The sequence below is a fragment of the Pipistrellus kuhlii genome, unplaced genomic scaffold, assembly GCF_014108245.1.
Source record: "Pipistrellus kuhlii isolate mPipKuh1 unplaced genomic scaffold, mPipKuh1.p scaffold_m20_p_20, whole genome shotgun sequence".
In the NCBI taxonomy this organism is placed as follows: Eukaryota; Metazoa; Chordata; class Mammalia; order Chiroptera; family Vespertilionidae; genus Pipistrellus; species Pipistrellus kuhlii.
The window spans coordinates 11,194,937-11,211,956 of record NW_023425516.1 but is presented as its reverse complement, the minus strand read 5'-3'; the positions used below and the strand labels follow the sequence as shown (position 1 = coordinate 11,211,956).

The 17,020-nt window shown below is 43.2% G+C and overlaps 1 protein-coding gene across 5 annotated transcripts in view; it reads right to left on the bottom strand.

Annotated features, from left to right (window-relative positions):
- The window catches only part of CDON (cell adhesion associated, oncogene regulated), a 67,630-nt gene that overhangs the window by 1,884 nt on the left and 48,726 nt on the right, over positions 1-17,020 (bottom strand). For all 5 annotated transcript variants that reach the window (XM_036449147.2, XM_036449144.2, XM_045585458.1 and 2 more), the window contains exons 14-19: positions 16,606-16,711; positions 11,457-11,579; positions 6,923-7,144; positions 5,801-6,081; positions 2,853-2,932; positions 123-400 (exon numbers count right to left, since the gene is read on the bottom strand). In XM_036449147.2, the coding sequence (XP_036305040.1) occupies positions 123-400; positions 2,853-2,932; positions 5,801-6,081; positions 6,923-7,144; positions 11,457-11,579; positions 16,606-16,711 (1,090 nt within the window). The remainder of the gene's footprint in view (positions 1-122; positions 401-2,852; positions 2,933-5,800; positions 6,082-6,922; positions 7,145-11,456; positions 11,580-16,605; positions 16,712-17,020) is intronic.

The window sequence follows — 17,020 nt, the reverse complement described above, 5'->3', positions numbered from 1 at the left end:
CCACCCAGTCTTTTAAGGAAGATGTGAGTGATCACAGAGAGGACATGTCCGCGCCACCTCCCCGTCTCCGTAGCTACATGGAGACGACCTAGACGCTAAGGTTGGATGATGCCTCCCTGTACCTCTGCTGCATCCCGCCGCATCCTCTGTGGGATCAGAGGTGACCTCACTCCTGCTGTCCTGACAGCACGTGTGTGGAGCAGGTCTTGCTGCCACATCGTCCGCGACGCTCTCCCCAGGCGCCGGGCCGCCGTCGGCGGCTGTGGAAGCCTGACACGCAGGCATCTTCGCGTGGCTGAGGGGCTGCATCTCCAGACCATCCTGAGGACAAGGCGCCACCACTGGGACCACAGAGAGGGGGCTGCTGCTGCTGAAAGTGCCGTTCGTCTTGGTGAAACACCTGCAAGGTATGAACCAAAAGGAACCGTTTTGTCCGGAGGAAGCCACAATGAAAATACTTTTTGATTTTGAAATAGCATGTGTACCACAGATTCTTAAGAGACCGTATCACCTATTCTTTAAAAATAACGGAAGTCTTCACTATGATCGGGTACATCAAAAAAACTCAGAAATAACAGTTAAAGTGGAATACGACAGGAGAGTAAATCAAGAGGCAAACAAACCACTTAGGAACGGAACCTCATAGGATGACCTACTCCCACATGCCTCCTGGGACTCAGTCTGCTGTCAGAAGTGGTTTCCTAATTCATAACTGGCTTCTGAACACAGCTCACAGCAGGGGAAGGCCGTTAGCCACTGGAAGAAAGGGGGGGGGGGGGCGCGCGCACGAGGAGACTTAAAGCTAAGAAACTGATGTCCACATGAGAGAAATGACCTTACGCAAACCAAGGAAAACATACTTCTTTGAAGTCGGATAACTTGTTCCCTCTCATCCTTGGAAAAAATACTACTGAGTCAAAGTCTATAAGGATTAGATATTAAGAAACTAGATTTTGTTTCTTTTTCAGTGTTTTTTTCTTTTGCAGAATTCACTTCAGTTCTGCCGCACTTTTATTTCTGGTCTCCATCTAAGATGTGTGTTTTGTTTTTCTTTCCATTCTTCAGACCGCATAATTTCTATTGATCTTCTAGTTCATGACTCTTCCTTGTGTTGTTTCTAATCTGATGACAAGCCCATTCCAGTTAAGTAGTTTTCTGTTTTGGAATTCCACTTGGCCTTCTTTTTTACAGTTTCTATTTCACAGACAAAAATCCCCCATATGTGAATTCATGTGTGTACATCTTCCTTTAAATCCCCGAATGCATTTTTGATTGCTGCTGTAAAGTCACTGTCTGCTTATTGTAACATCGGAGTTATCTCAGAGTCTGTTTCTGTTGACATAAAATAATGAAGACTCGGCCATGTATAGCTTGTACTTTTTCCCCAGATGGGATATATACATTTTTCCAAGCTGATCTTTACTTGGCTTACATCCTGCCCATTTCTAATCTCTCTAGGACCCTTAATTTCTTTTTCCTTCCTGATGGGACCTCTCAGTTCACTCGTCTGTGAATTTCATCAGTGTCCTCTCTACTCTTTACCAATCATCAAGACTGATGGAAAGCAGACCAGATTTAATGTCAATTCCTTCCCATTAAACTCGCCAAACAGCTGACAAACCCCATTTGGTTACACATCAGGAACTGCACTGATGCCTTTGGAACTTAGAAGAGGAGAGAAGAAAGGTGGACTGGATCCTGGAAAAGCTAATAACTAGGTATGCTACTAGGTATCACGGTGAGCTATGTGTTATATATTACTCTGAACACTGAAAATGGTTCAAATGAACTGAACACAGTGAGGCAGTCATTCTGCACGTGCCACAAGCCCTAGAATCAAATTCAACTCCACAGATCGCTCCAGTGCACATGCCCTCTTACCGGCTCTGAGTTTCATGTCACCACTCCAGTTGAGGCAGTGAGGGCGAAGTTTCCTAAGCTTATTACTCAAACAGAGGGATGACAAAGCGTCTCTGGGTGACAATGACTTTTTCTTACAAGTCCGCTCCAAGAATGCATTTAAGTGTAACTCTAAGAAGGCAGAGAAGGAAGAGCATAGAGAGGCCGGGTACAGAGCAGGAAAGACTGCACATGGAAAAGGCTCTCAGCAAGGCCACTCCAGGTCTTAAGAGAGCTGCCCGGGTAACGTGAGGGTGAGGAGGCCTGACAGGCGTCTGAAAGGATGATTCCTGAAGGTATGTCGAGGGGTAAGCAGTCTCTCTCCATCTCCTACCTCTATTCCCAGCTCAGTGACGGCACCGCCACCTGGGCACCATCCCTGACACCTCCTTCTCAGCCTGCCTCATCCACCAATTACTCATGTCTTGGTTTTTTTCTAATCCTCACCCGAGGATATGCTTTCTTATTGATTTTTTTTTCTTTTTAAGAGAGAAGGAGGGAGAAAGATAAAGAGAAGCATCAATTTCAATAATATAACTATGAAAAAGCATTACAATACACACAGTGGGTTTCCCTAATAATCAAGCATGCTCTCATCATAACAGAGAATAGAAACATCCCATAACACAGAGTTGAAAATAACAGGTGAGAAAAGACAAATTCTGTACAAAGAGAATGACTCCAATTTAAAGATTTTACAAAAACCTTAAACCTTTTAATACCTTAGAAACAAAGTCTTTAATACTAGTCAGCATTGCTAAAGAAACCAAAGCACAGAAAGATAAAAACTGTAAAGCAGGGCAAAAAAAAAAAAAAATTATAACAGCCTCCCTTATTCAGAGTTTTATATCTTAGGTAAAAGTTGAAGAACTTGTTTGCTAAAGGGAAAAAAAAAAAATAAAAGGAGTCATACACCCACTCACAACAACCTGTGCAAATACGTATCCACATACCTATTGTTATTCCAGCAATTTCGACAGGTGATGCACTCCACCGGCTCGGTCTGAGGTACTGCTGTGTACATGCTACCACCCTGGTCAGGACAAGGAAAAGACAAGAAGAAAGAGGGCTGAAGGGGCCATAGACCACTACCTCAATACTCACAAATACAAAAACCACACCAGCAATGCATGGATGCATGGTCCATTTCAACCGACTCCCTGAGCAATGCTGTGCTTACCACCGTTCACCTATATTCACAAAGGAGTTATATACAACATTAAAATGACTCCCAAAACTTAGCTGCCATGTTGCCCATGTATTTTTGTGCTGGGAGGAGACAAATCAATGGGGAAGGTCAGTCACTTCCCCTCCAGTGTTTCGAACCTAATGTGCCCACAACGCTCTGTACATCCTCCCCTCCAGTCGTTTTCACCTCCAGCAGCCGTAGCTGAGCTGCACGTGACGCCAGCTGGAGAAACAGGGGAAACGCCTGGGTGATGTCATAAGATAACCCATCCTCATTTTCCTGTAATTATGTCGAGTGGGTCTGTCCGCTTGACTATGCTACGGTTTCGAACATGCTATGTTTTTCCAGATGGAGCAGATTCTCAGCCAGCAAATTACTTGGAGGGGACTATTAATATTCTGATGTTGCTTTTGGCCAAAACCGCCCAGCAATTAAGAAAAACGCCCAGATTAACACATACCTCATTGTCAAATGTTCACTTGACATGTACAATGGCAAGAGTTCCTAAGCACGGAGTTGAGAACTGAAGCAGCCTCACGGTCAGAGTCAGAATTCTGCTCGCCGCGGGAATTTGATAAGGGTGGGCGAGGCTGCCGTGGCACCCAGGCTCGGAGCAGGCCTTCAAGGTTAGGAAAAGTTCAGGCAATTGTTTTTCCCAGAATACTTTCCATTTCCACTCAGCTCATACCAACAGCCAGGATCCGAGCAAACCAAAAACACTGAAAATTTCTCTCAACAGTCTTCATCCAACTAGCAACAGGAACTTTTAAGAAAACATTTGAGAATATTCCTCGGTTCTATTCAGCCCCTGGGCTTAAACTTAAAAGCTTCAGACCATCAAGTTAGCGATCCACAGGGTAAGGTACTTCTTTGCATCACTAACCATACTAAAGTGAATGAATGATTTTATGATGATCGTCATTGTTTAAATTTCCAGACTTCCTCCCACCCAGAAGATCAAAACAAGAGAACAAATGAGTTAAAATCACGGGTGATAACCCCTACAATTTTACACCTAATGGGGCGACTATTATTTAAATAGCAATTCATTGTTCAAAAAACCAAAGGGCTATGCTCAAATACTGAGAAAACACCAGACTTGTTTTTCCTCCTATGGAAACAGCACGTGCTGTTTCGGACTTCAATGTTCTCTCCCTGGATCTCTTGGACCCATGTTCATGGTTTGGATTAGGAATGGTGACAAAAAAAAGTCTAGGGAGTCTGAACACAGGCCATGTCTTTCCACACGAAATAATGAGATCATTATTCTCTTTTGGTAATGAGATGCAGTAAAGCAAATAAAGTATTTTTTCCTACAACATACTAAAGCTAGGTCACAGGACAGCCATGAGATTTCTAGCTTTAAGATATAAAGATATGCCACTGCTTCATCCTCCAAAATATTTAATAAATCCTTATAAAAATGGACAATAAAAATATTCCTTCAAATCTTAGCGCATTGTGGGTTATGGCAAACTTATCTGTAATCAGAACAGTGACAAAAGCTTCGATGTGATAAACTGAAATTATCTATTTGGTTGAAAAATAATATGGATGTGTATCCCAAACATGTAATAAGTCAACTGTCCTGGTGCAGAGACCCTCTGTAACCAAAATACATCTAAGACAGTCTACTCGTTCTGTTCCCATTTCAAAAAGGAAACCATATCAGCTAGTTATTCCTGAGTTACAGTGGTTCGAAAGCTTTATCCCCTCTCGTGGCTCAGAATATTAACCCTGTAAAATGCAGGTATCAAGGCTCCCACACATTGGGCAAGAGACACTGACATCACCGTGTGTTAGAAGTCGGTCTGGTGGCCTGTAGACATGTTCCGCGCGGCCTTGCGATGACTTCAAAAACTGGAGTGAGTTTCCAACATGTAAAAAGTCTGGCAAGTGTGCCCAACTAGTGCGGCTCAGGGGTTGAGCACTGACCCATGAACCAAGAGGTCCCAGTTCCATTCCCCGTCAGGGCATGTGCCCGGGTTGCAGCTCAATCCCCAGTAGGGGGCGTGCAAGAGGCAGCTGATCAATGGTTCTCTTTAATCGTTGATGTTTCTGTCTCTCTCTCCCTCTCCCTTCCTCTCTCAGAAATCAATAAAAACATTAAAACAAACAAACAAACAAACAAACAAAAAACCCTGGCAGTTTCACCTGGATCTGCAGGTGTTTTGAAAAAGCAGGAAATCTGGCCACACTGGGTCCTGCATGCCAACTGCAGGAGTGGAGCTGCCGTGCCCTCTAAGAGTGCGTGTGCTGTGCCTTTGCTGGTGCCTCCAGCGCCTGCCCCACCCTGAACTCGCTTCACTCGGTGTCATGATCTGCCAGACTCCTCCAGGGAGAGGAGTTCTCCGACTTTGCTTTGAGTCAAGTTTAAAGGACTTAGACCAGCCTTCACCCAATGGTTCTTCCATTTCAGCTCAAGAATAACTTCCATTTATTTGCTATATGTTCTACCTTCAGTGTAAAATCTTTAAAAAATATAAACCAGATTGGTGAATTTATCTAGTACCCGATAATATAAATCGTACAAAGATCATGCTGGATGGAGGGATTGTCAGGGATACATACCAGTTCCATTCCAGGGAACCAGTGAGGTTCCCACAGGGAAAAGAACCAGCATGCCCACCCTGCTTGTGTACCAGGGCCTGGAGGCCTGGGGGGCAGGGGGTGGGACACAGGGACAGTGTCATTTATAACTGGGTCTCTTACATTCACCAGATGACGAGGATGCTCAAAGTCCACACGTGTCCTGGTCAGAGAGCTCGTGTGCCCAGGGTAACGCCCTCCGTTTAAGCTCCCGTTCACGGGCCCGCGGATCCCGGTGGGGACCTTGTGGTGAGGATGGGAGCAGCCGTTGCTGAGACCTCCGCTGCTCAGGAAGCTCCTGTGTACATTGCCATTTATCCGGTTGGTGCCGGGCAGGGTGGTGTATTCCACCATCTGCCCGTTGATGTCCGAGCCTTGGTACAGATATCCTGGTGGGTCATATTCTGTCAAGAAAGAACAAAAAAGAAGAAGAAAAAAAAAAGGTACTGAAAAGGATGATCTTTTTGCTTAGGAAGGTTTCTGAACAAAACCATTAAGAAACTGCAAACACGCTAGAAGAGAACACTCCCCCAGTGCTCGGAGATAGCCAGCTTGTGAGCTGTTTTTTAGTGAGGTCATTGCTGCCACTCCCTTTACCGCGTGGAAGCATCTAGGAACTTTGAGTTAATTACGACTCTGTTAATGAAAAGAGAAATTAACCAAGGAGCAATTACTCAAAAGAATAAAATGGAAGGAAGGAAGGAAGGAAGGAAGGAAGGAAGGAAGGAAGGAAGGAAGGAAGGAAGGAAGGAAGGAAGGAAGGAAGGAAGGAAACAAGGAAGGACTGGCCAAAAGGGAAATAAAAACACTTCCTCCCACCAAAGTGAAGTCTCTGATGACCCCTCACAGCCGGGAGAACAGGACAGGCAGGAAGAGAACCGGGGGAAGGAAAGGGAAAGGAGTCCTAGGTTATGTGTTTTCATCCAGCGCCATCCTGGCCTAGCTTAAGCGCTCCTCTTACCAGAAGCATTTAGGGGAGGGGATGATGCACTTGAGGAGTTTTGGTACATCAGGCACCAAAACAGGACCATGTTATCTTAAACAGTGTCATTCAGAGACAGTAACTTAGAGCAGTCTTCACTCTCTTCCTTCCCATCATGCCTCTTCCCTTCCCTGTTGACAAGCTGTGCACAGTCTGGAGGCTAATATGCAGAACTGTGAGAAGTCGGTATGTATTCTGAGAATATCTCCCCCACCCTCCCGTCTCCTTCAAACAGAGAGAAGAAGCTTCCGGGAGGGCCTTACTCTGCGTGGTGTTCTGCTGGCGGTTCTTCCACAGGCACATGGCGATGAAGACCATGAGGATGAGGACCATGCCGCCCAGCACACAGCCCACCACCAGGTACAGCATGTCGCTGCTCCTGGCGGGGCTGGCTGCGGGCCCCGCGTGGCCTCCGCCTCCTAAGGAGCTGGGAGGGGTGCTCAGGTCTCTGCCAGGATCCTCCGAGGCTCCGGGAACACGTTTCACTGGGTGAGATAGAAGGAAAACATGATGTCAGGGCGAATACAGACTGCACGGTTTACTCTCTGCAGGAGGTCTGGCTAGGGACTTAGCCAGTCTGTTTACACTTGTTAACTGAGATGATCTGACCACCAATGAGTTACAAAGAGGACTCCAAAGTTTCAAAAATCTGGTGTGCCGAAGATTTAGTCCACACATTTTAGAGAAAACAGACATCAGAAAAACATGCGTGCTTGGTCTAACCCAAATTCCTGATTCTCTGCCCAATGGACACTCTTAGAAGACTCCCCAAGAGTTGAAATAAAACTATTTCAACTATGGCTGGGATAAAAACTCCTTTCTATCGGATATACTTCGAGCTGAATTACATATTTTATGCCTCTGCCATGTGATGAATATTAGAAAATACGACTTTGGACTATAAGAATAATTGCATATAATCCCCCAAACCTCCCACATAAATACACTGTATAAAGCATTCCAACACCAAAAACGTTTGGCGTTCACGTCGGTGCAGTACTTTTACCTAGTTCACTGGTATAACCATGAGAATGAAAAGCTAACCACAGGTGTGACTCAAACCCCATTTTTCTGTCCCCAGACAACATGCTCTTAATGCCTTAGCAGGGGTCCTCAAACTTTTTAAAGTGGGGGCCAGATCACGGTCCCTCAGAGAGCTGGAGGGCCGGACTATATGAACTACTAATTCCTACTGTAACACCTTGGCTGCGCTCACTGCACAAAAAACCTGGCGGGCCGGATCAGACTCCTCTGCGGGCCGCATGTGGCCCGAGGGCCGTAGTTTGAAGACCCCTGCTAGAGGTCCTGGAAAGGCAGTGTGGGCTCAGGGGCTGGCAGTCTGGCCCGGAGCAGACTGGCTAGGTCTAGATCCCGCCCACCACTCGTCCTCAGCTGTCTGGTTTAAACCTCCATGAAGGCTTATTATCTCGGCTTCCGCACGTGGAAAAGGGGGATAATAAGAACAGCTCCTTCACAAGGTTGTAATGAAGAGTGAACGGGCCAACCTACGTAAAGCACTTAGAGCCTTACTCATAGCACATGGTGTTCAATTTTGTTATGATTATTACTTAAGACACTCTGTCATATTACGCTACCCACAGGCTCATAGGAGCTGAGTGGTCTTTTAAAAAGTCAATTTCAGCTGGGACCGGTTTGGCTCAGTGGATAGAGCGTCGGCCTGCGGACTGAAAGGTCCTGGGTTTGATTCTGGTCAAGGGCATGTACCTTGGTTGTGGGCACATCCCCAGTGGGGGTGTGCAAGAGGCAGCTGGTCGATGTTTCTCTCTCATCGACGTTTCTATCCCTCTGTCCCTCTCAATTCCTCTCTGTGTAAAATCAATAAAATATGTTTTTTAAAAAAGTCAATTTCACATTATATCGGAGTTCAATACTCTAGCAATGTTAACAGACAGAACAGAGCAGGGGTATGGTACAGGAGAGGCGAGAGGCCACCTTGCAAAGGGGAGAGCTAGCTCAATGCTTGGCAGAGACTCAAAGGAAAAATGGTATGTTGGGTTAAACAATTCTCAGGTCCCTGCCAATTCTAAAGAAAACAAACAAGTTTCGGAGGCAGAATGGATGTTACAGAGTCTACAATAAAGACCAGGATTACTCGCAGTGAAGTCCTTCCAGTTTGTTCACTCTTTATTTACCCTTCACTTATTCATAATTCTACCAAGCTTGATGATCTGGTTGCCAACCTCTAGTTAAGTTAAATCCGGCCAGTCTATGATCTCTGAGGGTGGGGAATGGGGGCCTGCAAGCACCCGTCATTCCTGAAAACCTTCCTGAATTACTGAGGATAAGATAGTAAGTGTTCAGAAGAACTTTGAGTAATTTCTTTAAAAGGTGCAATTGTATGGAACATGTTCTATTTAAACAGGCAGGAACTGTACTACATTGTAGAAAGTCACTCAACAATGAACAGTTAACATTTTAAAGAAGCTTTTTTTAGCCTAGCCAGAGTGACTCAGTTGGTTGAAGTGCCATCCTGTGTACCAAAAGGCTGCCCAGTCAGGGCACATAAATGGGTTATGGGTTCAGTTCCTGGCAAGGCGCATGCAGAAGGCAACCAATCGATGCCCCCCCACCCCCCCCTCATTTCATGCCTTAGGTTTTTTTCATTTTACACTGATCTGAAAGTCTGTAGGGAGGAACTTTTACTCCCCAGTGAAGTCACTTAGTGAGAGATGCTATTGCAGACACAGCTCTACTACAATGCTATTTTAACAGCAGTTATTGCATTGTGGCTATGTGTTATGTTTTGTATGGCTATATTCTTAAATGTCTTGGGAACAGAAATGATAAATTTATTTTTTTAAATATATTTTATTGATTCTTGACGTAGAGGAAGGGAGGGGAATAGAGAGTTAGAAATATCAATGAGAGAGAAACACCCACCAGCTGCCTCCTGCACATCCCCTACCGGGGATGTGTCTGCAACCAAGGTACATGCCCTTCACCGGAATTGAACCTGGGACTCTTCAGTCTGCAGGCCAATGCTCTATTCACTGAGCCAAACCAGTTAGGGCGATAAGTTTCATTTTTATGTAACTTTCCTCTGAGCGCTACAGCATTCTAGAGGTGGAGAAGAAGTGCCCATGAACACATCAGAATGCCTGATACAAGAAGGCACTTAAATATGTGCTAACCAAATAAAATTCAAGGTAAAGCTAAAGGCATATGTATGTATATATTTAAATGTTGATTCAATATATGGGTTTTACAGCAGAAAGACACAGGATTTAGAATTAAAAGATGGAACTAAGTCAATCATTTTGACCCCTTTATAATCTTCATTTAAACTGGGATAATAGCCGAAACCGTTTTGGCTCAGTGGATAGAGCTTTGGTCTGCGGACTGAAAGGTCCCAGGTTCAATTCCGGTCAAGGGCATGTATCTTGGTTGCGGGCACATCCCCAGTAGGGTGTATGCAGGAGGCAGCTGATCGATGTTTCTCTCTCATCGATGTTTCTAACTCTCTATCCCTCTCTCTTCCTCTCTGTAAAATATCAATAAAAATATATATTAAAAAATAATAAATAAGTTGGGATAATAACATCATCTGCAGCAGATGCTAAAGGCTGCCTAGCCTCCTGCTCCCATGCAGGTGGGCCCCCAAGTCTGTTTAGGTGCCCGCTGGCCACCACAGAACTCTGGAGTAGGTCCCGACCCATCATCCACCCCAGGAATGTCAGGGGCATGTGACTGAGTTCTGGCCAATGAGACCTGAGGGAGAAGGATCAACTAGAGGATTATGGGAAGTCTTCCCTGGTTCTTAAAAACAGGACAAAGCCCTAGCTGGTTTGGCTCAGTGAATAGAGTGTCGGCCCGTGAACTGAAGGGTCCTGGGTTCGATTCTGGTCAAGGGCACATGCCCAGCTTCTAGGTTCGATCCCCAGTAGCGGGCATGCAGAAGGCAGCCTATCAATGATTCTCTCTCATTAATGTTTCTATTTCTCTCTCTCTTTCCCTTCCTCTCTGAAATTCATAGAAATACATTTAAAAAATAAAAATAGCACAAAGATGCCGGGAGGGGTGGCTCAGTTGATTGAGTGTCGTCTGGCACACCAAAAAGGTTTCGGGTTTTATTCCGGTCAGGGCACATACCTCGGTTGTGGGTTTGATCCTCAGTTGGGGTATGTATGGGAGGCGACCCATTGATGTTTCTCTCTCTCAAATCAATGGAAAATATCCTTGGGTGAGGATTGGGGGGAAAAAGAATAGTCAAGAAAAAATGTTTCTCTTTTTGTCAGATTGAGACTGATCAGAAGTGCTTTTGATTTATAAATATCCTCTATTATATCTTCCTTTTTAAAAGATGGTAATATTTCAGTTAATCTAGGTATGTAGGTATGTTGAGGATTGCAATTTAGAATTAGTGACTGCTAATTCTGAACTTAACTACTATACTTAAACAAGTATTGTTATGAACATCTGTCATTCCAGAAACTATTTTAAACATATGTTGCACTTAACCTTTAAATTCTTATACGTTCTGTTTAGTATTTTAATTCTCACAGCAGTCAGTAATAGTCAGCAAATATTTCTGTTCTCTTGATGGAGAAAGAGAGAAAAGAAGTGGCTTAGAGTGACAGAGAGATTAATAAATGTGACTGATACTCATGTAAATTATTTTGTAGATAAGTGCTCTAGACAACATAGTTTGGACAGTCTACTGGTACGCACCTAGAATAAGTTCCAAAGCAGAAGTTTCCTTAGGTAAACATCTCAATCAATAGTCAGAAGGAATAATCCAGAGTTTGGGAAAAGCACAAACCCTCCCTCCTCCCTTACCTTTAGTCTCGCAGATCATCACGTTACTAAACTCGCTCTCTCCTCCTTCGTTGAAGCACTGCATCTTAATATCATAGGAGGTTTCTGGCTGCAGATGCCCAATCGTGTGCCATTGCTTTGAGCCTAGAAAGAAAGATAAGAGATAAACTTTGCATGTCACACAATCTCAGTGATATTGTCAACATAATTACTTAATTTCAAAATGAGGTGGGAGCAGCATCCATTCCCATATAGTCAGTCTGTACAATAAAAAGGTACGGGATTTAAGTATTTTGGTAATATACCACAAATAAGTTGTATTTCTATTCCATGGCATGGACAAAAATGATAAAGAGATAAACGGAATTAAAGATAGACCTGTGTGCTGGCGGTAATACCTCGTTTTATTACAAATAATTACTGGCGGGTCTTTGTAAAATGCATGTTAATTTCACACGCAGGAGGAAAACACTCTCAGCCCTTTGATCCTCCTGTTCAGCCCAGCAAGCCAATCCACTCTGCCCACCCGTCAGGGGCAACACTACATGTGAGATCAGCAAGTGGTGCCTTTCCTGGAACAAGTGACCAGGCTTCGCAAAGCTCCCAAGTCCATTGCAAGGAGCTCACCGTCAACTGACAATTAAACAAATGCTGAAGAAAAGGCTGAGAATAACCCAAAGCAAACCCACCCCGGGAAACCCCTGGCTACTGCTCCGCCGTTTCCCTTCTTTTGGGTCAGGGTCTCCAAACCAAGTAAGTATCTCTAATGGGATGATTCTGTTATCCGTGGCACCCAGCCACCATTTCCTTTAGAAGCTGAGCATGCCATGCAAATCACTCTCCATGTCTACTTCCGTGGACCTGTGACAAACGTTAATAATAAACGCGACACTTCCACCAAAGTCAATGAACTCTTCAGGCACCTTTAATCCCTCTTCAAACCGTCACCACTGTTTCTGGGGGACTCAGCTATACCACCAACTGATTTAAGAATTAATCAAAGGGGGAGGAAAAACCAAACCAGCCGTGCAAGTCGGAGTGATTTGGCTGATAGAGTCACAGCACCAGGTTCCTTTCTAATTCAACACGGACAGAAATAGCTCAATCTGAAAGCACAGCCCCTTCCCGGGACACCAATACAAAACCCTCATTTATAAAGACCCCCGTTTTACGAGATGAAGAACCTGTTTGTTCTAGGATCAAGGGCCTCTGAAGGGCTCATTTCCTCAATAAGTGAGGAAATCTATGACCAGCTTATAAATGTAAAGAGAACCTTAAAAGAAACCTCACTCAAAATCTGGTTGAGATTAGATCAGAATTATTTCTAAATTCCAAAACCTTTTCTCTTTTTAAAATCCTCGCCCAAGGATATGTTTTAATGATTTTAGGGAGAGGAGAAGAAGGGGGTGGGTGAGTGGGGACAGAGAGAGGAAAAAGGAGAGGGAGAGAGAGAGAAACATCAATGTGAGATCAGCTGCCTCCCATACACACCCCAATCTGGGATCGAACCAGAAACCCAGGCAAGAGCCCTGACCAGGATTCAAACCCACAACCTTTCAGTGCAAGGGAAGATGCTCCAATTACACCAGCCAGGGCAAAATTCCAAAGTCTTTCTAAAAAATGTCTATTATTTTTCTCTACCCATAGGCCTTTCCTAGCCCAGCTCTGCACTCATACACATTCTTAACTATACACATTCTTACGACTATTTACTACATTAAATCTGAAGTTTTCCTTTCACAGCACCAGCAAAAATGGAATTAAATTAAGCTTCTGATATGTTACTAATAAGAGAAAACCATTAAAATAATGGATTAACATTCCATTGTTATGGTAATTATCCCAATGGCTAAATTTACAGGAAACATCAGCAGAGAGAATGAGTTTTTATCCATCCCTGATGAATAAGACAACCAAGTGCCTTATTAGGTCTAAAGTCAACATGCAATTTCCCTCGAAAAGATATTTTACAAAAGGTGAGAAACCAAAAGCACAGACTTAAAAGTTCAAACGACCAATTACTCTGATTTACTTGGAACGCAACTTAACCTGGTAAGATAAAAATATCCAGCAAAAAAGCAGTGGTATGCTAGACACATTTATAGCTAGATCTAAATGTGGAACTTAATTCAGAAATAGGATCACTTAATGTCACTGTCCTCTTACTGTATTCTTTAACAATGTGATATTCCATCCCCCCCAAAAAAAATCCTGAATGATCTGAGTCGCTATGCATACGTAACCTACGACTTCCCTTTAGAGACGGCTTGACGCACAGCGAGTGAACACTTGTGCTCCTGGGCTTGGCAGAGCAGGCCACTAGTTAACTGCCACAGAAGGAATTTCAAATGCATAAACTTGAAAATAAGAAATAAGCAAATTACACAGCACAGTGCAGCCCACTTAAACATCTAGCTGCTTCGTCTACCACGTTTATAAACATACTCTCTGTGAACCGTGAGGTGAAACGCACACTCACAGGCTCTACTACTGGATACGAAAGCTCCTTTAGAGCGATTCCCCAGTTCCACACTCAACAGTCACATCACACAAACTGGTGAGGGTTCAAAGATGTAATGACAGAATATAGTTTAAAACTGTTTTCCAGTGGATATTTCTAGAGAGGGGAACTAGGAAGGGAAGAGGAGACAGAGAGAGAGGGAGAGAGGGAGAGGGAAGGGGAGAGGGAGGGGGAGGGGGAGAAGGAGAAGGAGAGGGAAAGGGGAAGAGGGAGGGGGAGGGAGAGGGGAAGGGGGAGGGAGAGGGGGAGGGGAAGGGGGAGGGGGAGGGGGAGAGGGGGAGGGGGAGAGGGAAAGGGAGAGAGAGAGGGAGAGGGAGAGGGGGAGAGAGAGAGAAAGGAGGCAGAGACAAAGAGACAGGGGGGATGTTCATTTTATTTACATTTGCCTTGTTTAAAACTGCTTTATAACAAATGTTTAACCTCTGTCAAAAGATTTTTAAAATAAATATCTGACAGCCCCACTCTCCTAACCCAGCTAAACTAAAATGAAGACCTGGCTAGGACTAAAATGCAGAACAGGCACTGATAATTCTTTCCATTTCTTTTTGTAATAGTCTTTTTTTTTCCCATTTTTTTTTTAGTAAGGTATTATATGTGTACATAGTCTTTTAATAAAGGGAAATATGCGGAAGGAAAAGTGCCCATAACGGTACGCCTCACTATGTTACACACTGAACAAGGTCAAGAGAGAATATTACCAGCGTGCAAAGGTTCTCCGCTTGCTTTTCCCAGTCATCCTCCCTCAAAGCTGCTGCTATCTGGACTCCACAGGATTGTTTCACTACCAACAATTATCTTTCTACATTTCCCCAATTCTTTATGCTTAAAGCAAATTTTAGGAACGGATTTCTTTTCTACTTTTCCAAATTAAGAAAAGAGAAACAAGTTCATTCAACCAATATTTACTGTGTGCCAGGTATTAAAACTCATATGATAAAATTCTTATTATATTATAAAAGTAATTCCATTGGACAAACATTAAGAGAAATGTTACAATATTTAAAGAAATGTGATTTCATAGCATATTTAAAGTGTTTTATTGTAAGACTATATATAACAAAAACTATACACAGTATTAGATGTCAAGAAGTCATATGGCAATTTTCTGACATGGTCCTTTAGGACATTAATATTTCAAAGAGTCAGAATTTTGGGGTGAAAAAAGACCTGAAAGAAGCCTTCCACCCAAAGCAAGAATTCCTTCCAAGATATTACTGACAGCGCCTACGTTAGAAATGCTATGACAGTGCTAACAGCACCTATGTTAGGAATGCCAGGTTAGAGAATGCTTCTTTTATGCTACTTCCTTTTAACCGCCCCTCCCCCAAATGGCTGCGCTCCTCTTCCACAGAATAGTCTTTTCTATCCGAAGACCACTATCACGTTGCTTGTTCATCATCTTTTTTCTGCCGTGAGTTGTGAAACAATTCTGTGATCATCCTAGACATTCTACTGTTCTTTCTGGACTTCATTCAATAAATTAATACTAAACACTTCGCCATCGTATAGATTGGGAATACTGCACTGAAAAAAGGTCCCTTCCCCACAGGACGTTAACATGTAGCGAGGGGACAAACTTTAAGCAAATAATTTCATATATGTGCACACACACACATACACCTATGATAAATTTCTATGAAATCTACATAAAGGTTGTGATTAGAAATTAGGTGGGAGGAGTTTATCTGAGGAAGAAATGTTTGAGCTCACAGAGATAAAGCCTTTGGGAGCAGAGCACGACAGGGAGCAGGAACTGGGATGTGCCACGGTTCTGGGCAAGGAAGGTCTTGCTGCACACAGGAAGCCGAGGAAGGCCCGGGTGGGACAGAGGACACGGTGACACAGGAAGGGGGCCTGAGACATGGCTGCAGGTGCAGGCAGGGGCCAGCTGATCCTGTGGTGCCTTCAGACCAGGTGCTAAGTTCTGAGTTATATTATAAATGCAGGAGAAAGACAGTTTCAATACCCTTCACCATCTTTTAAACATATTTTTGTTGATTTCAGAGAGGAAGGGAGAGGGAGAGATAGAAACATCAATGATGAGAGAGAATCATTGATTGGCTGCCTCCTGCATGCTCCCTCCTGGGGATTGAGCCTGCAACCTGGGCATGTGCCCTTGGCCAGAATCCAACCCAGGACCTTTCAGTTCGCAGGCCAACATTCTATCCACAGAGCCAAACTGAATAGAGCACCCTTCACCATCTTGGCTGTTTTTCTTTTCTTTTTCTCTACGTATATTATAATTTTTCAGCATCTCTAAAAGTGGATAGCATGCTTAAGATGTGATCTTTCTAGTGCAAACTTTAATGAAACTGCTGAGACTTTTTTTTTTTAATATAGCTAGAAGCTGCAGTTTTTTATACACAGGTTACTATTCATTTAAACAAAACAGGAAACGAAAATTATTTTCAGATGAACTACTGACAAATCAGACCTCCCCCATGCTTTTGTAATTGACAGTTTTTACAACCAAAATGTAAGCTACTATATATATTAAGTTAAAAAAATTATCTTTCTCTGGGAAAAATTCAAAGTAATAGTACATATAGTATTTTAATTTTTTATACTATCTTAACCTGGGATTATGTTGTTCATAATATTCCTTCCAAAACTCCTTTACTGGGAACCCCACTTGCCAATGGATCTTACCTTCTACGATGTCCCTCTTGTAATCACTGTCATTATCACTGTCTGTTGGCCGGTAATAGATATAAAATCCTTGAATGGGAGTGTTATTGTTAATTGATGGAATGTACTAAAAAAAAAACCAGAAGCAGAAAACTTGTCAAAAACAAAAATAAATTTAGCTTTCAAATCCATTAAAATTTATCTATCTGCCTGACAATATTTCTCTCGATTCATTTTGCAAACATCCTTGATGGCCATTTTAAATTTAATTCAAAGGTATTCAAAGGTATTAAGAGCATTTAGCTTACTGCAGGGCTAACTAAAGTTAAAGCAATAGCATAAAAGTTCATCTGGTTCAAAATGAATAAATCATGAAATGGCAATTAAATGGCAACTGGGATTAGAACTGAGGTAACAATAATTTTATTTTTAACCC